The sequence below is a fragment of the Chelonoidis abingdonii genome, chromosome 8 (genome assembly GCF_003597395.2).
Source record: "Chelonoidis abingdonii isolate Lonesome George chromosome 8, CheloAbing_2.0, whole genome shotgun sequence".
Taxonomy (NCBI): Eukaryota; Metazoa; Chordata; order Testudines; family Testudinidae; genus Chelonoidis; species Chelonoidis abingdonii.
The window spans coordinates 94,260,872-94,280,848 of NC_133776.1; the positions used below are offsets into that span (position 1 = coordinate 94,260,872).

General features: G+C 40.9%; 1 protein-coding gene across 2 annotated transcripts in view; it reads left to right on the forward strand.

The window, feature by feature from the left end:
- The window catches only part of RNF128 (ring finger protein 128), an 81,110-nt gene extending 67,063 nt beyond the window's left edge, over positions 1 to 14,047 (forward strand). For both annotated transcript variants that reach the window (XM_032769463.1, XM_032769462.2), the window contains exons 3-7: positions 5,173 to 5,244; positions 6,289 to 6,371; positions 9,776 to 9,872; positions 10,992 to 11,160; positions 12,497 to 14,047. In XM_032769463.1, the coding sequence (XP_032625354.1) occupies positions 5,173 to 5,244; positions 6,289 to 6,371; positions 9,776 to 9,872; positions 10,992 to 11,160; positions 12,497 to 12,615 (540 nt within the window). In that variant the 3' untranslated portion in view covers positions 12,616 to 14,047. The remainder of the gene's footprint in view (positions 1 to 5,172; positions 5,245 to 6,288; positions 6,372 to 9,775; positions 9,873 to 10,991; positions 11,161 to 12,496) is intronic.
- Positions 14,048 to 19,977: the final 5,930 nt, after the last annotated feature.

Genomic DNA, 19,977 nt, shown 5'->3' on the forward strand with positions numbered 1-19,977 from the left:
ACTCTAAATTGTCAGTGTGGATGGAAGCCAGGACAGGCTCATCCTGTCTCTGGCTGCTTCTTGTTCTCTTCCACCCAGAAAAAAATTCATTTACCTTCATGAAAATATTTTTTGTTGAAGGTTGACAGTCAATTTAAGCCCTTAAGACTTGTTCATAAAAAAAAAAAATTAGGCAAGCACTGAAGTTAGGGAAAAAAACAGCATTAAGGTTGCCTGCAAAACCATAATTCAGCCCCCTTGTATCTGCACTGTGATGCAGTCTTGAAATACATGACTGCATGCTCTTCCACACAATCACTGCCTCCATTGTACAGAATAGGTGGTGCTCCCTGAATGAGCAGCTATTCAGTGTTTCATCTTCATTGACCAATGTGTGGCCCGTAACTTACTCTTTCACAGAGAAAGCAAAATGCCCTGACTTTAGGGCAACTACAATACGAAATTTCAAGTCCCTTCTCCAAGCATAGAGTAACAAGAGCTGCTTAACAAAATGCTGTTAATTTAACATAGGGAAAAGTATTTGCCCTAACATTATTCTAAGAAATGGCTGAATAGTTTTTACTGATATTTTCAAAAATCAGCCTGAAGCGGACACTTGATGTGTGGGCTGTAAGTTCTCTCACTATTTTAAGCTTGGTGACAAAGTTATACAGTTAAAAGCAGGAACTCACAATGAAAAATGTTGGGTAGTCTTAATCTTAGATAATGCTACTTGCACTGCCTTTAATGACAATATGGAAACTTCAAGGCTGTATGTGAGGCAGACTTCATTTCAAATTCAAATAGTATAACTGCAGACAGTGACGCAACTCTGTGTAGTTCTCCAAAGGCTACGGAAGTTCAGGACTCTTTTGTGTAACAGAACAATTTCTAGACTATCTCCTGCTCTTTCACAAACTCCTAAATAATTAAAACAGGGCAGCATGTTTAAAACAAACAAAAGGAAGTATTTTTTCACACAACGTGCAGTCAACCTGTGGAACTCCTTGCCAGAGAATATTGTGGAGGTCAAGTCTGTAACATCTAGTTCTTTTTTGAGCCTTAAGTTCATGGAGGATAGGTCCATCAATGGGTATTAGCCAGGATGGACAGGGATGATGTCCCTAGCCTCTGGTTGCCAGAAGCTGGGAATGGGTGACGGGATGGATCACTTGGTGATTACCTGTTGTGTTCATTCCCTCTGAGGCACCTGGCATTGGCCACTCTCAGAAGGCAGGATACTGAGCTAGCTGGACCTTTGGTCTGACCCAGTATAGCCCATCTTATGAGAGAACCAGGGTACAGCTGGTGTCTGTCTTACAGGGTCTTAGCAGAGAGATTATGTTCTGAAACTTGCTCAGAAGTGGACACTCTTAGAAAAGTCTCTGTGCTAGAAGGTAAACTAGCTCAATGGGAAGAGGTGTCTGAAGGAATTCAGTGATGCAGCTCTCAGAGACTTCATTGTGCATAGCTGACAGCACAATTAGAAATATTTTTGACTATTGTCAGAGTAAGGGACTGTGGAGTTTCTAAATTTAAAGTCAGCTTGGAAGTCTGCCAATGAATTACTGTGTGGGAATTGTGGCACTGATACCAGGTCTAAATTGGAAACTTTGACATTGATACCAGATCTAAACTACGAATTGTCTGAACATGTGCGGCTGCTATTTTTATCAACTTCTTTCCAGATTAAGCCTCTAAACGGCTTCTTTTTCTGGTATTGGTCACCAGTTGATGTCCATGGCCAGGGTCTGTCTTTAATGGGAGCACTGAAACTACTTCACTTGCTAGTGAAGCCTCCAGATCCAGCCAGGAAAATGGAGTCACAGAATCTAGATGCAAGTTCCGAAGCAGGAACTCTCCAGAAAACGGTCATTAAATAGTGGTTTAGGTCCCTACATATTTCCACTGTTCCTGTTAATGTTGATGTTATTGAGTTGACTCTTGTCAGTGTAGTCTGAGCAGTAGTTTAACAAACATTATCGCTTCGACAAACTCAAAACATTTTTTTTTAAATGACTAATAAAGCCAATCAAAACTCCTGTAATGTGCCCATCCTGACACGAACCATGTGGATTAGATGCTGGTGTGAATTTTACATAGTCTTTTTTCAGTTGTCATGATTTAGAGAACTATAAACTGGAGATATAGATATGCTGTTCTGGCCAGTAGATAATAGATGGTATTGATATTGCTATATACTTACCACTTCTAATGAATGTACCATACTCTACATGAGAACGCTGTGGAACTGTGTGTCATTCTTTGGGGCTCTTCATCTATTTGTTAGTCATACAGACTCCCTCGTAAAACCACAATACAGAATACCCATGTGGTTTCAATCTCAGAAACACCTTAAAATTATCTGATTTTTTGTTCTGCCTAACGTTGCAGGTATTAGTCTTTGTTCAAATGGAAACAGCAAAGTGGGGTTATCTGGATGTGTTAATTCAACCAACAAAAAAACTTTTAAATAAATTTTATGGTTGTTTTGAGGTTTTTTGTTTGAGGTTGACTTGTCGGTCTGTTCTAGCTGAGTTCATGGCCTCTGTGTATGTTGTGGAAGTTGCACCTTGCTGTAGAATTGTACTAAGCCTCTAGCCCCTTTTTGTTGCAAAGATAACTTTGAAAATGGGACTGGAATGCAAACTGATACCCTGTTGCCTTCCTGAGTCAATAACTCTGATCCATGAACTGCCCGTATTTCTATAAATTGTTTGCTTTGTGTGACACCTAAAGACAACACTTCTTAAAATGGTTGACTAATTCACTCCTGATAACTTTAGTATAAAGAGAGTGTGGTGGGGCAAGGCCAGAGTGTGTGTGTGTGTGTGTGGTAGTGTGGTGGGGCAAGGCCAGATGGCTACAGTAAAGTACTGAGAAACAGGTATGTTAGCCCCAGGCTAAACAAATCCCTAGGTTCCTGGTAACCAAATGGCAGTTGCTCCAGGTTAATCAAGGCACCTGGAGCTAATAAGATTTCTTTCTAGAGGCAGTAGAGATAGCTACTTAATTAGAACACCTGCAGCCAATCATGCAGGCTATCAGGGCACCTGGGTTTAAAAAGGGAGCTCACTCCAGTCAAGCAGGAAGCAGCGTGTGAGAGGAGCTTGGGAAGCAAGAAGGCAAGGAGCTGAGGAGTTGAGACATGTACCTGTTCTGTTGAGGATGAGGAGGACAAAGCATTATCAGACACCAGGAGGAAGGTCCTGTGGTGAGGATAAAGAAGGTGTTTGGAGGAGGCAATGGGGAAGTAGCCCAGGGAGTTGTAACAGCTGCATGACAGCTACAGCAGGCACTATAGACAGCTGCGATCCACAGGGCCCTGGGCTGGAACCCGGCGTAGAGGGCGGGCCCGGGTTCCCCCCCCCCCGCCCCCAAACCTCCCAGCTCCTGATCAGATACAGGAGGAGCTGACCCAGACTGTGGGTCCCACAAGAGGGGAAGATCACTGAGGTGAACAAATCCACCAATAAGCGCAGGACCCACCAAGGTAGAGGAGGAACTTTGTCACAAGAGTTTATGGGCTCATACTGCAACTGCAGTAGTCTCACTTCTCTAAGGCTATGTCTACACCAGTGCTTTTATTGATATAACTTGTTGCTCAGGGTTGTGAAAACCCCACTCTGAGCAATATAAGTTACACCAAGTGGTGATGTGGACAGCACTCTGTTGGTGAGAGATGCTGTCCCACTCGTTGGAGGTGGTATAATGTCGACAGGAGTGCCACCATCAGTATGGAGCAGCTACACGTGATCTTACAGCGGTACAGCTGTGCCATGCTAGTGTAGACATGACCTAAGTGTCAAAAACTACAAGGGCCCCTCCATTCAGCTGTCAAACTCAAGCGACTTCCTTCCTCCTGCTGACTTTCTACAATAGTTATGTATTATCACTACCAGAATCTTAGTTATGTTAAGAACTAAAAATGTAGGGAAGGGATAAAGTTTCAAAACTAATAGCCAGATTCTGTGCTGATTGTGTTTACATTCACACATTGGCAAACTCAACACTTTAACTTGTAGCAGAACGTCCAGTTTGCTGCCGAACTTTGATCCACCTTGCCTGGGCTATAAAGATCCTTATCACTGTAGCTGGGTCTGCCTGCTATGACTTCATGTCCTGAAGCGGTAGTTACCTGCAAACTACTAGGGAGAGGTTCATTATGTCACTGAAGATAAAACTTTTGTGACATTTTAAGCAGAAATACAGGCTTTCATGCTAATTGAACCCCCCACAGTACCACTGATTAACAATAGCTGTTAGGCAAGCTAAAACTTCCACTGTTTAGCCATTTGTGTGTGCCTCTGTCTCTTGGCAGCCTGAGAAAATCAGATACATTGATTGACAAGGTGGGCGAGGAGGGGAAATGCAGTCCCACTTCTTTGCTGGCATTGTAGCTACCTTGTAAGTTTTCTGGTGCTAGTCTTTGCTAGTACGATCTACAGGTTTTCCCTAATCTGTCTACAGGCTAGATTAAAAAATAGCTTTCACAAAGATGCAAATATTACATATGCTAACTTGGGTCAGTCACCAGATAAAATTGTTGAATTGTTCAGTGTACAGGTGCAGTTGGTGCCAGGAAGCTCTAGGCTCCTGAGCGGTTTGTATACATTAGGAAATGAACTCATTTCAAAGGTTTGGATCAGAGGGCATGTTAAAGAGTAGTTGAGGAGCTGACTGGTAAAGAACTTTGCTTTTATCAAAGTGGCAGTCTGTGCTAGGAAGTGACAATACAAATTCACAGCAATTGGATGTATTAACTCCCTGTGATTGAATTCTACAGTGTTCCCTCTTCTGGGTTGAGTTAATCTGAAGGTTTAAATTGATGCTGCTAGATCTGATGCAACTTAATCAAGATATGATTGTGTATGTTTACAAATCTGAAATTCCTTGGTTTTGTGTATTTTCTCAGTGAAAGGCCTTTTTAAAAACATGTGGAAAGCATGTGGCATGTACCTTAAAAGCACAACTGCATAAACTATCCAAAACCTAAGTTTCAGGTGTTTTTTTTCTGCTTAATGTTTTTGATGCATAAATAGGCAGACTTTCTCTTCAAAGGCCATATTGAATATCTATGGATTATCGAGAGACACCTGGTTACATTAGGATTTTTTAAGTCATTTATAGGAAAATTCATTCTGTAGTTTAATCAACACTTCTCCTTTTTTTTGTTTTTGTTTTTTGTTACAGAGACAGTTAAAAGCAGATGCCAAAAAAGCTATTGGACAGCTACAACTGCGCACGTTAAAACAGGGGGATAAGGTATAATTGACAACATAATTTCCTTATATTCTTTTGAAATGTAATCTGACGCTACATTGTCCAAACTTTCCTCTCCTTTTTTTAAAAAGTTGGCTGTATAAATATCCAAAAATCTTCCTGCCTTAAGTCAAGTGAAACGAAGTGCAAACTCAAATCAGTTTTGAGCCCAAGCCTTCCAAAGGGCATATAACTTGCAAAACTGTAGTCTATAGCAAAATCGGCTCCATTCTCACTGTGAGATTTTGGCAGATGTAACTAATGTAACGTCAGTCACAGAAGGGAGTTGGCAGGGGTAACTTGAGCCAACTGTTTCATTTTAAATGGTGTGGTGGTTGGTTGGTTGGTTTGTTTCTTTTTTAGTTGCGCCAAATGCTTGTGATCTTTGGGCATTAATGAATAAAACTAAATTTCAGTTTGGGTTGTTTTATTTTTTTTTTTTTTTTTTTTTTTTTTTTTTAAGATTCAGAAGTCATTCTTCAGTGGAACTGAGAGCATCTACACTGCACTGCAGTGTGAGCTATGGGGTAAGGGGTGCAAATACTAGAGCACACCGAAGTGTTGCACTTTAACTGCCCTGTATAGACACTGCTGGAACGAACTAAAAGGTACCTCAAGTCGCATTAATTTAGTCCTGTTTAAAACATAGTCCTCTTTCAAACAGGACTATGTTAACGCAAACACCGGACACTTGAAGTGCAACGCTTTGGAGCACTCTGCAATTCACACTCCCGTAGTCTTCACTGCATTGCAGTGTAGCTGTACCCTTACTTCCTTTTGGCTTTTCTAAGGTTTTAAAAACCCATCCACTGATTAAACAAGATATTTTGCTGTTGATAAGTCATGGGTTCCCTTTTTAATGCCTCAGATTAAATGTCAAACCTACTGGGTTGGTAATTCATTGTATATATTTGGATTTGAGACCTGTTCTAGCTTACTCTGGCTAGAACACTTATCTTGAGATTAATTTCCAGAATAAATCTGTGTGCAGCTCTCTTAATCATGAATCTGTCTCAGGATAACTAATGACCTGTATTCTTCGTTTAGGAAATTGGTCCTGATGGCGATAGCTGTGCAGTGTGCATTGAAGTATACAAACCAAATGATGTAGTGCGGATTTTAACTTGCAAGTAGGTTATCTTCTGCTGAATTGCCATGTATATTTTAAATGCTAAAATGTACTTCCCAAAACCCTTGTTAAAAGACAGTAAAGGGTGCAACAGAGTCTAATCTTACTATAGCTGTTGCCCCACCAAAATAGCCTTAAATCTCCCTATCATGTTTTCAGATAAACATTAGAAATTGTGGAAGTACGTAATAAAGGTTGCTTATTGCCGTGTAATAACTTTCAGTGAGAGTGATGGATTCTTAAGGTTGAAGAATTTAACCACATAGCTTTTGTGAAGGATTTCCTAGCCTTTTTAAACATCAAATTGGCACAACACTTCTGTGCTAGTGTATAAAACTGTATGATCCCAAACTCCTGGGTCTTATGGCTTGACTCCTTTTCAGAGGTTCTGACTTCCTGCATCTCCCACTAGTTTCATTGGAATTTGGGGGGTTACTTGGCACCTCTGAAAACCAGGCTGTCAAAGTATAAATGAACATGGTTTTTTGCTGAGATTTATGGTATCTCATGGGCAGCACATTTGAGTGTAGTCTGTATTTGCAATGTATTTTTCCCCTGCAAGTTTTAATGATAAACTAGTTATAGGATAGCTGCCACTTCCTCCATTCTCTTAAGATAAGATGATGACCAAACTAAAATTATAAATATTTTCTGCAGAGATCTTATCAGTATCTCCTTTCATCTCCCCTGCGTATCCTAGTCGTCTTCTCCCTACTGAAGTCCAGTGTTGAAGTACTAGAACTTTCTTTGGCTTCGTTACGCCTGTTACTATTTCACAACACCAGTTCAGTGTGCACTGCTTACATTCTCTATAATTAAGACTGATTTATAACTATCCCCATCTTCCTTTTCTCATAACTTGCCTAAACCTCTCGTTTTGGGAAGGGTTGGCCAAAATAGTCCAGCTGTCTTTGAGTTAAAGCTAAAATTAGTGTTCTAATAACTAAACCAGTTCAATTTGGAAGCTTTCCTGGGTTTATACAGCTCTTGCTCTACAAGTTAAAGTAAAGTTTGAAGAAAATCTGCATTCAACACAGGCGTCCTGAACTTGGTCCACTTTAGCAACTGAACTTTGAAAACTTTTTGGAACAAGAGAAGCATTTATCTTGATCTGGAGTTAGCTTTCAAAATCTGGTCACACAATTCTTGTGTAAAAAAGCAAGCAAAAAATAGCATTCATCCAATGTTTAGGCTGAGAAGTTCTGACGGTAGGACAAATCCAAAGTTATGGTTGATCTCTCATCAACAGTAGGAAGAGAGCCACATTGAAGAGACAATGTTATGTAACTGTCAAATACATTATCTAATACAAGCTGGAATCTTTATCTATAACCTTACATAAGTGAGTATTTGTGTAAGCACGCTATGCCCTACTGCCATGCAATAGAAGCTCTACATTAAGACTTGATGACACTAAGAAGTTGACAAAAGCAATTATCAACAGATCTCCACGGTCCAGTGCAGGCACAGTGTAACTGTTAGCAAAAGTAAGCACGTCTCAGGAACACTTAACATTTTTCTTATTACTAAAGTATGTTAGCAGTTACATAGCTTTCAGCAGCAGTCCAAAAGACCTCTTGCTGACAGTGGTATTTAACAGTGGATCAACTTCCCAGAGTAAAAAAGCATCTAGTCAGGGTTTTAGACGCATTCAAGTTGATAGCTTGAAAAGTCAGCTACCTTCTTCTACAAGACCGTGTCAACAAGCAAGCTCAGATATGTCTACTCAAGCTGCAATTGCACCTTATGATTGCACTCTAGAGACTGTCCCTTTTCCTTGCCTAGTTGCACTCCAGACTGAAGGTTGAAAGGACAAGTAATTAAATCACTTATAGCTAGACTACAGTTAATGTGAAATCATGCATATATTTTTCTTATCTTCCCGTTTCTCGTCTCCTAACCCAGATCCATCACCAATTCAATATGCGTGTGGTAGGCACTTGCATGCATGCCTGTGTATTAGTCGTGCCACGTGTAGTGTACTACAGTAGAACCTCTGAGTTAAACACCTCGGGAATGGAGGTTGTTAACTCTGAACAAAACGTTATGGTGATTCTTTGAAAACTTTACAACTAAACATTGACTTAATACAGCTTTGAAACTTTGCTATGAAGACGAGAAATGCTGCTTTTAACAATTTTAATTTAAATGAAACAAATACAGGAGCAGTTTCCTTACTTTGTCAAATCTTTTCTTAAAAATCTTTCCCTTTATTTTTAATAGTTTACGTTTAATACAGTACTGTATATTTCGCTGCTGCCTGATTTGCGTACTTCTGGTTCTAAGTGAGGTGTGGTTGACCAGTCAGTTCATGACTCTGAGGTTCTACTGTATGTAGTCCTTGTGTATGCACCCACTTTATGTACTTGTATGTTCACGCAGCCATGTGTACTTACAGTAGGCATGTGGGGATGCAGTCTTCCTCACCAGGATGAGGGCATGATATTATCTGAGGTTTTAGATTTCTTAGGTTTGTTATGTGTTTGAGTGACAAATATGTTTCTCTTAAATCTAGGAGTGAAGTATAGACTTTGTTGTTAACTTGGCTTATATAAATTCAAGGTTTATCCACTTGGGGAAATTAGTGCTCACACACAGGCTTTAAGAAAGGGTGTGACACAGGTTACCTGCTGACTTGCTCTAGTAAGGTGTGTTTCTCTGTTTGTTCTTAAACAGAGAAACTAACAAAAGCACCAGACATTATGGCAATTACAGGGTCGAACAGTTATAGAGTAGTCATAAGCAACAGTTGGTTCAAATAACTACTTCTGTAACTTGAAGCAACACTAGGCATGTGTGATACCTCTCATGTCTTGGAAGAGTTAATTTTGTCCTTAACTAGTCTTAATATCTGTTAATATGTAAGCATTCCTTTTCCAGACCTCTGGGAGACAAACTTCAAAAAGCTTATTTTGAACTTGAATAAACAGAACCACAAGTTATTCTACAGTGATTGATGGAGCTGTTTAACTATTTTGGACACACACTCTACTTAGGCTTTACTGAAAACTATGTTGTCTGTTAGCTCTCCTGTAACACTCCATAATTTTCTCCGTTTTATAGTCTAGGTCTTATCCATCCAATATCACAGTATCTCTTCATATTTGCACCTTAAAAATATAAAGGCTCCTAAACTTTCTAAGGTTGTTACTGTTCAAAATTAGAATATCACCTTTAAATCTTCCCTTATCTGTAGTTGGTGTAAGTAAAGTAAGCAGCAACAAATGTAAATCTATCTTAAACATTTGCAGTGTTACTGGGGGACTGAAAGTCTACGGTATTGAACAGATGCTATGAGAGTCATTGGGATATTCAGTAATGTTAGGTTGACTAAAATATTTAGTTCTATGATGACCAAAGAGTGTTAAGACTGAAATAGTGATGGTTCACTTTTTTTCCTACCAGCCATCTCTTCCACAAGACTTGTATTGATCCCTGGTTGTTAGAACACAGGACATGTCCTATGTGCAAATTGGACATACTTAAAGCTTTGGGGATTGAGGTAAGTTATCGTTCTTTCTTGGTGACAAATGACTTAAGAAATATTAGTCCTAGTATAATGAATCAACTGATTTTTTTTTTTTTTAGGTACTCCTAGAATGTAGAGAATAAGCTCGGAGACTTTGAATGTCTCCCATAGTAAGATATTACCGTGTGACACTTGAAACAGTAAAGAAGACTAACCTCTTGGTGAAAACTGCTGCTGGCAGGCTTAATAGTTGCTCATTGGCTATTTAAAATGTTTTGTGACATGCTCCGTTGTAGATTAAAGTGTAACAGAAAAGAGTTAGTAGCTGCTTTTAACAGAAAACCTATTTGGGTGGGTCTTATAGCAGGTCAGGCTAGCAGATGTGTGCATTTGAGAGTTCCAAGTCTTATTGCAATAAATTAGTTAGTGGGGTTGGCCTGCATTTTTTGGCAGATTCAGGTTAACACTTTCCCTCCATTCCACCACCCCTGCAGCTATTTAATTAAATCCCCAGGAGTCTTTAGATGACTAGAAGGCTGGCAGAGAGCTCTCCTCCCTTCAGCAGATGGCTTCTAATAACATACTTTTAAGGAGCTTGTGTTTATCAGAGACTGTCAGTTTATTATTAGGCACCTCTGACCCAGGGAAGAGCCATTGTGAGAGACTGCTGAGAAATCAACTGTACTATATTGTGTGTTTTTGGAGGAAGGGGGAATGGAAGTGCAGAGAACAGGGGTACACAAGGTAACAGGTATCTGAACCTCTTCCAGTTTGCTTCACTAGATGGTGTCAGTTTAGCTTTCTCTTCTGCTGGGTATGTAAAATAGATTTAACTTGTCCTGTAGCAGCAGCTTGAGAACTAGGCTTAGCACCAGGGTTTGTGGCACTGGCCCTAAAAGGGACCCCAGTGGAAGGCAGCTTTTCCGAGCTGATAGTTGCTTAGCCCATGAGCCTCTGTTCCATGTTTTATCTCCATTAGTTTCACTGTGTGTGACTCAGGAGGGTTGCTACAAGAAGGCAGCAGGCATGTTGCCGCACTTGTCCTGTAGACACAAGGTTTAATATGACAGCTGTGTTGGGCAGGTTACAGCTTCATAGATAAAATGGACAATTAGAGTTGCACCTTATTTTAAATCATTTGACTTTACAAAGGTGGATATAGAAGATGGAGGAGAGTCTTTCCAGACCACAGTGTCCAATGAAGCATCGAATAGAGCTTCACTTAATGAAGAGGATAATCGTAGTGAGACTGCGTCATCTGGGTATGCTTCAGTGCAAGGAACAGATGAGCCGACTCTAGAGGAACATGCATCTTCAGAGCGTAAGTATTCAGTGATCCCTGTCTCTGTCAATTTGTTATACAAATTCCATTAGCCCCTCATTGAAGTTGTCCTGCAGTATGACAACGTGCAGTTTTGTTTTGGTATGGCTATTTAAATTGCCCCTACGCAGAAGCAGAGTACGTTCTGGCCAGTCAAATTTTAGTGAAGGCCTAGTAGTCAAAGGTTATTGTTGTCTAGTGAAAAAAACTTTCTAGAAAAAGAAGTCTGACAGGAACACAGGTCTTATGTGAACCAGTAAAACAAAAGGTAAGACACCATTCTTGAGGTGGAAGTTGAAGTTAAGGGAAACACCAGTGGATTCAACTTTAATTCTGCTTGGATCCATGCCCAAGGTGCTATCTCACCAAAGTGTCTTTGAAAATGTAGTCAAATTGCTCTGTACTTGTATCCCTTGTAAGTTTAATCTTCCTATTAAATTCAGCTTCCTAAATGGCTCAGTATTTTTGCTGTTACTTTATCTGGGCTTTTCCCATGTGAAAAACTAATTTTTTTTTTTCAATGGACTCCAGAATGATGTTGAAAAAGGCAACAAGCAGAGAGCTTTTTTGCAGATCCAATGGGAAATGGTTCTAATGAATAATTAGAAACAAACAATGGGAAAGCATGGTGTTTGCTGCCACCTGTTGGGAGTCTTGCCCTGGAAAATGCAGGTGGAATTGTTCAGACGAGCTAGTATGCTGTGCTCAAACTAGAGAAGTGGCTCTCTTTTTTTTTTTTTTTTATTCCAGATTCTTGAAGACTACATTTTTACATCGCGCACAGCCAAACATTGGCCACATCAGTGTATTTACGTAGTGATTGAAATAGCTTAACTCTTACTCTCTTGCCACTTAATATTTATTTGCATTTCCCTCCAGCTCTTTTATGCATTTATATTCCCTGTCTTTTGTTGTAAGTGTTAGTGCATTGTAGCTCGCCTGGGGCTACAATACCTGCTACTTTTTGTTAAGCTTCTTTCTGTCTTCACCTCTTATCCAGGATCTAGCACACAACCGTAACCTGGCCCTCTCCTCCATATTGGGTGTACTCAGTGAGATGTTAACGCAAAAGTAGTTGACATTATAATTTATTTCCAAAGGTGCCAACAGTGAAGTAGTGAGGAGAGGACAACAAAGTGCAGCCCATAAGGGTCTGGACTTCATGTAGGGGTACAGAGCAACATTTCAGTTGCAACATGTTAGCGTATGGCAAGTAGGTCTGTCTGTATAGAGAGTGTGATGCTCCAAAGAGAAAGTGTGTGTGTGTAGTTTAGCATAATTTAGTGAACCAAAAGCTATTTATTAATAATTTTTTCTTTTTGTTTCATCCTAAAAGATGACAATCTGCATCTTGTAAACCATAAGTCCCAGTCTCCAGAAGTGGAGGTCCTTCCTCACCTTGACAACCCAAGCTTTGAAACAGATGAAACGCATGTTCAAGAAATCAAATCCTGAAAATCTGTCAAACAATGTGGAATCAGAACCCTTTGTAGCAAACTGCCAGTTGTGGTCATTATGTACGTCAAACAGTATAACAAATGAACTACTCTGTAGCAGCAGTGTTGCATTGGAAATATTGGGATGAAATGAAATTTTTTTAATAGATCACAATTACATGGTTTGAAAACTTAACCTTCTTCTAATTTAAACCTTTTTATCTTCCATATGGAATTTAGTGCAAGTATCCTTCAGATAAAACTCTCAAAGGAACGTGTGAAGAAAACCATCTGATTTTAACATTGAACCAAACCTTCCTAAACCAGCCATTCTTGTGCAGCGACATTTCCGTTCAGCCTGTGAAAACATACACTGCTTTTTTAAATATTGTACTAAGTGGATCTCCTGTAGTAGCTGTCTCTGTGGGGATTGTTTGTTTGTTTGATTTGGAGCTCATAGATTTAATATAAAGATCAATTTTGATCTGGTTGTAATAGAAATCTGTCTGGACTTAATTGTTTTATGTAAAGCAATGATCATGTTAACTGTCACTGCACCAAATTAGTAGAACAGAATTACAAACTAAATGCCTATCAACATTCCCTTGCCCCCCAAATATTTTTGTGGAATATTAAACCTATTTCAGATGAGGTAAAGGTTCTAATCCGTCATATAATGCAACATATATTCCTAAACCTATTTGAAGGGTTTTAAATAGCAGGTCAAGTCTGACTTGCAAATATTGTAAAGGGAACAATTCCAGAAGTGCTGTTTTTTGTGGGGTTTTTTTAAATACCCCATTCACTTTCTCAAGCTTCTAACTTGTGAATTAATGGACTTTTGAATGGAGTCTGAAGGCTATCATATGGCTCAGGGGTTGTCTAAAGAGCCAACACCAGCAATGTTTGCTAGCCCACACTTTGTGGGAGTCTGAAATGCTGAAGACTGTCAACTGAGGGTGAAGGTCTACAACTACTGAATAGAACATGGGAAGGCAACAGGTTGTAAAGAATGCTACTGAATACTGAGGAGGGTGTGCATAGATTTTAGCAAACTGGATACACTTGCAATGACTCAACTGATTTCCTGTAAATGAAGCTATAAATTATTGCTGATAGTTTTCTAATATTCGGGGAGAGTGGAACACAAGGGTGCCTTAGTACACAGTCTAGAGCCTCATCCACCAAAGTTAACTAAGTACATCTATAAATGCACTTTATTTTTATTTTGTGTCTTTAGTCTTTATTCTGTGGATTTGTTCCTAATACTAATGCTAACAGAATTTAGTCTAAGGAACAGCAATAATTGTACTACTGTTTGAATCTCTTGGGAGAAAACAATGCATTTTCTTACTTCTGTGTAGTATGATGATAAATGTTGTTGTAAATATTTCATGATTTGTACTGAATTTCTTTGAATATGAAAATGTAAATAAAACTATATTCAAATGGCCTGTCCGATACTCGTGTGTGTTTGTACAGAACCACTTTTATTACTAAATTCTTCTTCTGAGTGGACTGTAACTAGATATTTCAGTGCTTCTCATTCCTTTTTCCATCCACAATCCCAAAACTATTTGGTTTTTTCTCCTTATGTCCATATCTGAGAAGAATGGTGTTTCAAAGACCAAAAACATCAGTTAGATTGTAATACACGTGATGGGTAGTATACATCACCCATAACATAATAGGTAATACTATTTTTGACAGGTTTATTGTTTATACTGAAGTAGTGCTGAGGGCCTAAACCCATTTTAAACCATTCTACAAGTACAGGAAATGAGTCTCTGGCCCAAACAGCTTCCAACAAACTGTAACAGGTGCATGGAACAAGCTGGAAGAGGTGGGGGTTGAGAGAGAGGGTGGGGGTATGATATATTGTAGGCTAGCTGAATATCTAATTCATAGGCAATCTGTAACAACTCTCTCAATGGCCTAGCGGATGTCTTTTCTGTATATACCACGGCAGAGGAATTTTAAGAAGGGAGTTGGAGGACGAAGTGGCTTTAAGCATTTTTTACAAGCTTGCCTACAGAAGGGGTGGCATGGGAGAAAGAGGCAATCAAAGCTGATATTTCAAGAGCAAAAAGAGAGGCTGATGGGATAACCTAAAAAGGGATCGGTAAAGCTCTAACTCCAGTTCTAGAAGACAATATGGAAAAGTAGCAGCTATTGTTAAGAACTGGTATGTTAACTTGGCGATTTGCACCCTTCATCAATATGTTTTAAATTGATATTGCACACCTTGAAATACAGTGGCAGAAGTATTACAAAATTCCATGTGGCTGTTCAATGGTACATATAATTTTAAGAACTATTGTACCTTTTTAAATAATTGAAAGTATTAAGATGATAAACACACATCGGGTCAGTGTATGTGTTCATTAAATAACTCTTGCAAGAATTACTAGATAATCTGCAAGCTCTCACATTTTTTTTTCGTGGACCACCTGAAAATTGCTAAGGGTCTCGGCAGACCACTTAATGACTTTTCCAAATGTTGTGTACCTTTTACTAACTATTGTAAAGCACTTTGCATAAAAGTGCTATATAAATTTGTTCCACAAATAAAAGCACACAACTCATAGGTAAGACTACTGCTCTTAAACTTTCTAATGCGATGGATGTGACCTCTTTCCCCTGCCGCAGCAGCCCCTGAGTTGGGGCTGGGAAGGAGAGGGTAGATCTCTCCCCTGCCACAGAGCTGAGGCTGGGAAGGAGGGCGCTCTCCCCAACAGCCGCAGCCCTGGAGCTGGAGAAAGTCACCTCTTTCTCTGGCCACTGCACCCCTATTATCCCAAATTCCTCCCACTGCCCCCTCCCATCTACTGCCTATTCCCCCACAAGGCCATCACCTCACCTTACATATGTGCCTTCTCCAGGGTCCAGGCACCTAATTAGTGGAGCCACACCTGTGCGACTCCAATAATTACGTGGGTGGCCCTTCATTATCTCATGTGCGGCTGCCCAGGCTTGCACCTTAGAGGGAACTATCTGTGGACCTCCAGAATGGGGCTCATGAACCACAGTTTAGAGCAGTGGTTCTCAGAAAGCACTAGTCATCTTGTTTGCTCAACTTGTGAATGAAGTTGAGTGGAATCAGATTCTGCACACTGATCCACTCTGGATCCACTCTGTTTCCACTAACTGTGCATCTCCACTGGTTAGGAGGGATTGGAATGTGACAAGCATGGAGAGCGGGCAGCCTGACGTGAATCAGTATTACATGGATATTGGTCATAAAAGGGAGTTGTGCAAGCTGAAACGAACACAGCGAAGGATGATGACAGCTCTGCTTCCCAAGGGCTCTGTCCTCCTCCCTGTTATGTCAGTAGCTAAACTTCCACTGGCTACAATTCAACAGAAGCAAGATCTGGTCCAAACTGACTAATCAAACCACAGGAAGTCTAGTTGATAGTAATGTATTTTACAGTTCCTATTTCTGCTCCTTTCTCTTCTACCTGGGTTTCTCTATATGAACATAGAATCCTAAAGCCTATTTAACATTCTGCAGTTCTCTAAAGTGCAATTGTTAAATTTTCTCTAATATTTCTGCTAGTAATATAAAAGGTTGAGTCTGGATCATAGGGGCACATAGGTGGGGCACATATTCTGCTATGCATCTCCCCGTTGCTCAAACAGTACATGAAAATAATGTTGAATTGATTTTACTGAGATTGTAAACACTCTGGGGTAGGGATGGTGTGCCTAGCATACGTAAGGCGTGAGATTGGCAGGGGCAGGAGGAGAATGGACCAGTAGGAAGATTAAAGATCGTATGCATATATATACATTGTGGCTGGAAAACATATTCCATTGAGAAACAGCATGTGGTCAGACTACTGTAATACGTATGCACACGAGGGCAGAGTTAAATATGTGTAAGCTTACTCCTCTCCTCTCTCCCCCCTGCACCCCCCCCCAATATTTCCTCCCTTTGCTTAACAGGCTAGTTTTAATATCGCATTGACACACTTTTGATGGGCTAAAGTCCATTTGTAAATACTCTAGTTCGGCACATTTCTTGTTAATGCATGCACAGTGTTTACATCCTTAAATATTTCCATATGCCCAACAATCCACAAATCAAACTAACGTGTATTTTGAGAAACAATGGTCTTTCTGTTTTCTTTCGCTTTGTCTGGAGTCCAGAGGAGCTCATCAAAAATGAGAAAAGGTGCACAAAGCCTAACCTCGGAGGAAAGGGTAATAAAAAAACCCAAAACTTGAACTTGTTTAGTCTTGAGAAAAGAGTCCTGAGGGAAAGAGAGGGGGGACCAATCAGTCTTTATGTTAAGGTCAGTTATAAAGAGGATGGTGATCATGTTCTCCATGTCCACTGAAAGTTGGACAAATAACTTTCATATATTGTAGCAATGGCGTTTTAGGTAAGATATTAGGGGGAAAAACTTTCTAAGAATACTAACGGGCTTCCAAGGGAAGTAGTGGAATTTCCATCACTGAACAGGTTAGATAAACACCTGTCAGGGATGGTCTAAGTATACTTGGTCCTCACTCTGCACAGGGAGGATGACTAGATCTGTTTTGAGGGGGGGGGAGGCCTTTCCAGCCCTCCATTCCTGTGATTCTAACACTACCAGCATCACAGTCCATGTATTTGTATTAATCATAAGGCTTTGCGTTATTTCCTTTCTAATTGGTCCTTAACTGACCCTACCTGTGACATTACGAAGTTGTGAAACTGTGATTTACGCATCCTTTTACTATTGAACTGCCCACTTTGTATTTACATAAATATTCTTTGGCATTATGGAGGTATGTAATGTACAAGCAGTGATAGGAGTGGCCCTCTAGGCAAGCTAGAAATAGGAACTTGCCTAGGGCAAGGGTTGGTCCTTTGTTTATTAATAAAAATGGTTAACAATGTGTCTGAGGCTTGGTCCTCTGCTGCAAGAGAACAATAACTGACATATAATCCTAAAAAGCTGTAGGCTTCTGTCTTATTTTGCAGTTCATTTGTTTTCATTGTACATAGTGCATGCTTCATTAAAATCTTTGCAAATACAGAGTACATGGAATACTCTGGTACTTGCAAATGGTAATGGCCTAGACCTTAATGACTACCATATAAGCAGTAAGTTACCACTGGGAAATCTGGATATCTCCATTTTTATTCTGTTCATCTAGAGAAACCAGAGAAGATTAAGTCCACTCATGCTCCTGTGGTATGTTCCTGTGGTCATGCTCCTGAAGAAATTCTGCTCAAGGGGCTTGAGTCAGAGACATGTTTGGGTTCTTTGCAGGAAATTATGCTGGAAAAATTTCTACTCAATGAGAATGAGATGATGTGTCAAAATAGGTCAATGATGTGAACTGTCGTGTGCTATTACCTTTCATAACCCAAGACTTTTCAGCAGTGAAATTTTGAACACTATTGTTCCTAAAAGTCTGAAAGGATTTATTTATCATCTAAGGGTATGTCTATACTATGAAATTAGGTCGATTTAATAGAAGTTGATTTTTTTAGAAATCAATTTGATGGTCGATTGTGCGTGTCCCCACTAAGAGCATTAAGTCGGCGGAGTGCATCCACAGTACTGAGGCTAGCATCGACTTTCAGAGCGTTGCATTGTAGTAGCTATCCCACAGTTCCCGCAGTCTCTGCCGCCCAATGGAATTCTGGGTTGAGCTCCCAGTGCCTGATCGGGCAAAAACATTGTCGTGGGTGATTCTGAGTACGTGTCGTCAGGCCCCCCTTTCCCTCCTTCCCTCCATGAACGCAACCAAAGACAATCATTTCACGCCTTTTTCCCTTGGTTACCCATGCAGATGACATACCATGGCAAGCATGGAGCCCGCTCAGTTCACTGTCACTGTATGTCTCCTGGGTGCTGCTGGCAGACGTGGTACTGCAGTGCTACACAGCAGCATCCCCTTACCTTGTTTTGCCGCGCCTTGTGGACGGCAGACGGTGCAATATGACTGCTAACTATTGTTGTTGTCCCATGGGTGCTCCTGGCCAATCTCGGTTAGGTCAGTTGGGTGCACCTGGGCAGACATGAGAGTGACTCCAGGTCATTCTCTTCTTTAAGTTTTGTCTAATGGAGATTCAATCCTGCCTGGAATATCATGAGGGTTGGAGGCTTCTGCCTCAGGCTGCTCTCCCAGTTGGCAGCACTGCGCAGTCACACCTACCCCCTACTCCATGGCTCATGAAGCCTGGACAGTGGTAAGGAGCAGTTCAACTATAGGCTGAGCAAGTGCATCATGGTGGTAGAATGTGCCTTTGGACATTTAAAAGCTCACTGGCACAGTTTACTGACTCAATTAGACCTCAGTGAAACCAATATTCCCATCGTTTTTACTGCTTGCTGTGTGCTCCACAATATCTGTGAGAGTAAGGGGGAGACGTTTATGGTGGGGTGGGAGGTTGAGGCAAATCGCCTGGCCGCTGATTACACGTAGCCAGACACCAGGGTGGTTAGACGAGCACAGCAGGGAGGCGCTGTGCATCAGAGAAGCTTCGAAAACCAGTTTCATGACTGGCCAGGCTACGGTGTGAAAGCTCTGTTTGTTTCTCCTCGATGAAAACCCACCCCCTTGGTTCCCTCTACTTCCCTGTAAGCCAGCTGCCCTCCCCTCCCCCCCTTTGATCACCGCTTGCAGAGGCAATAAAGTCATTGTTTCAAATTCATGCATTCTTTATTAATTCATCACACAAATGGGGGGATAACTGCCAAGGTAGCCCAGGAGGGGTGGGGGGAGGAGGGAAGCACAGGGCGGGGTAGTTGTAGCAGCACCCCCTAGAATGGCATGCAGCTCATCATGGAAGCGGCATGTCTGGGGCTCTGACCCGGAGCAGCCGTTTGCCTCTCTGGTTCTTTGGTAGGCTTGCTTGAGCTCCTTAAGTTTCATGCAGCACTGCTGCAGGTACCTGTTATAAACTCTGTCCTTCATACCCTGGAGGTTTTTTAAAATATTCTGGCATTTCGTCTTTTGGAATGGAGTTTGAATAGCATGGATTCATCTTCCTATACAGCGATCAGATGCAGTACCTCCCGTTCGGTCCATGCTGGAGCTCTTTTGCAATTCTGGGACTCCATGGTCACCTGTGCTGAGCAGCTCACCAAGCTGGCCGAACAGGAAATGAAATTCAAAAGTTCGCAGGGCTTTTCCTGTCTACCAGGCCAGTGCATCTGAGTTGAGTGCTGTCCAGAGTGGCCACAATTGAGCACTCTGGGATAGCTCCTGGAGGCCAATATCGTTTAATTGCGTTCACACTACCCCAAATTCAACCCAGCAGGTTCGATTTCAGTGCTAATCCCCTCTTCGGGGAGGATTACAGAAATCAATTTTAAGAGCCCTTTAAGTTGACAAAAATGGCTTTGTTGCGTGGATGGGTGCAGGGTTAAATCGATCT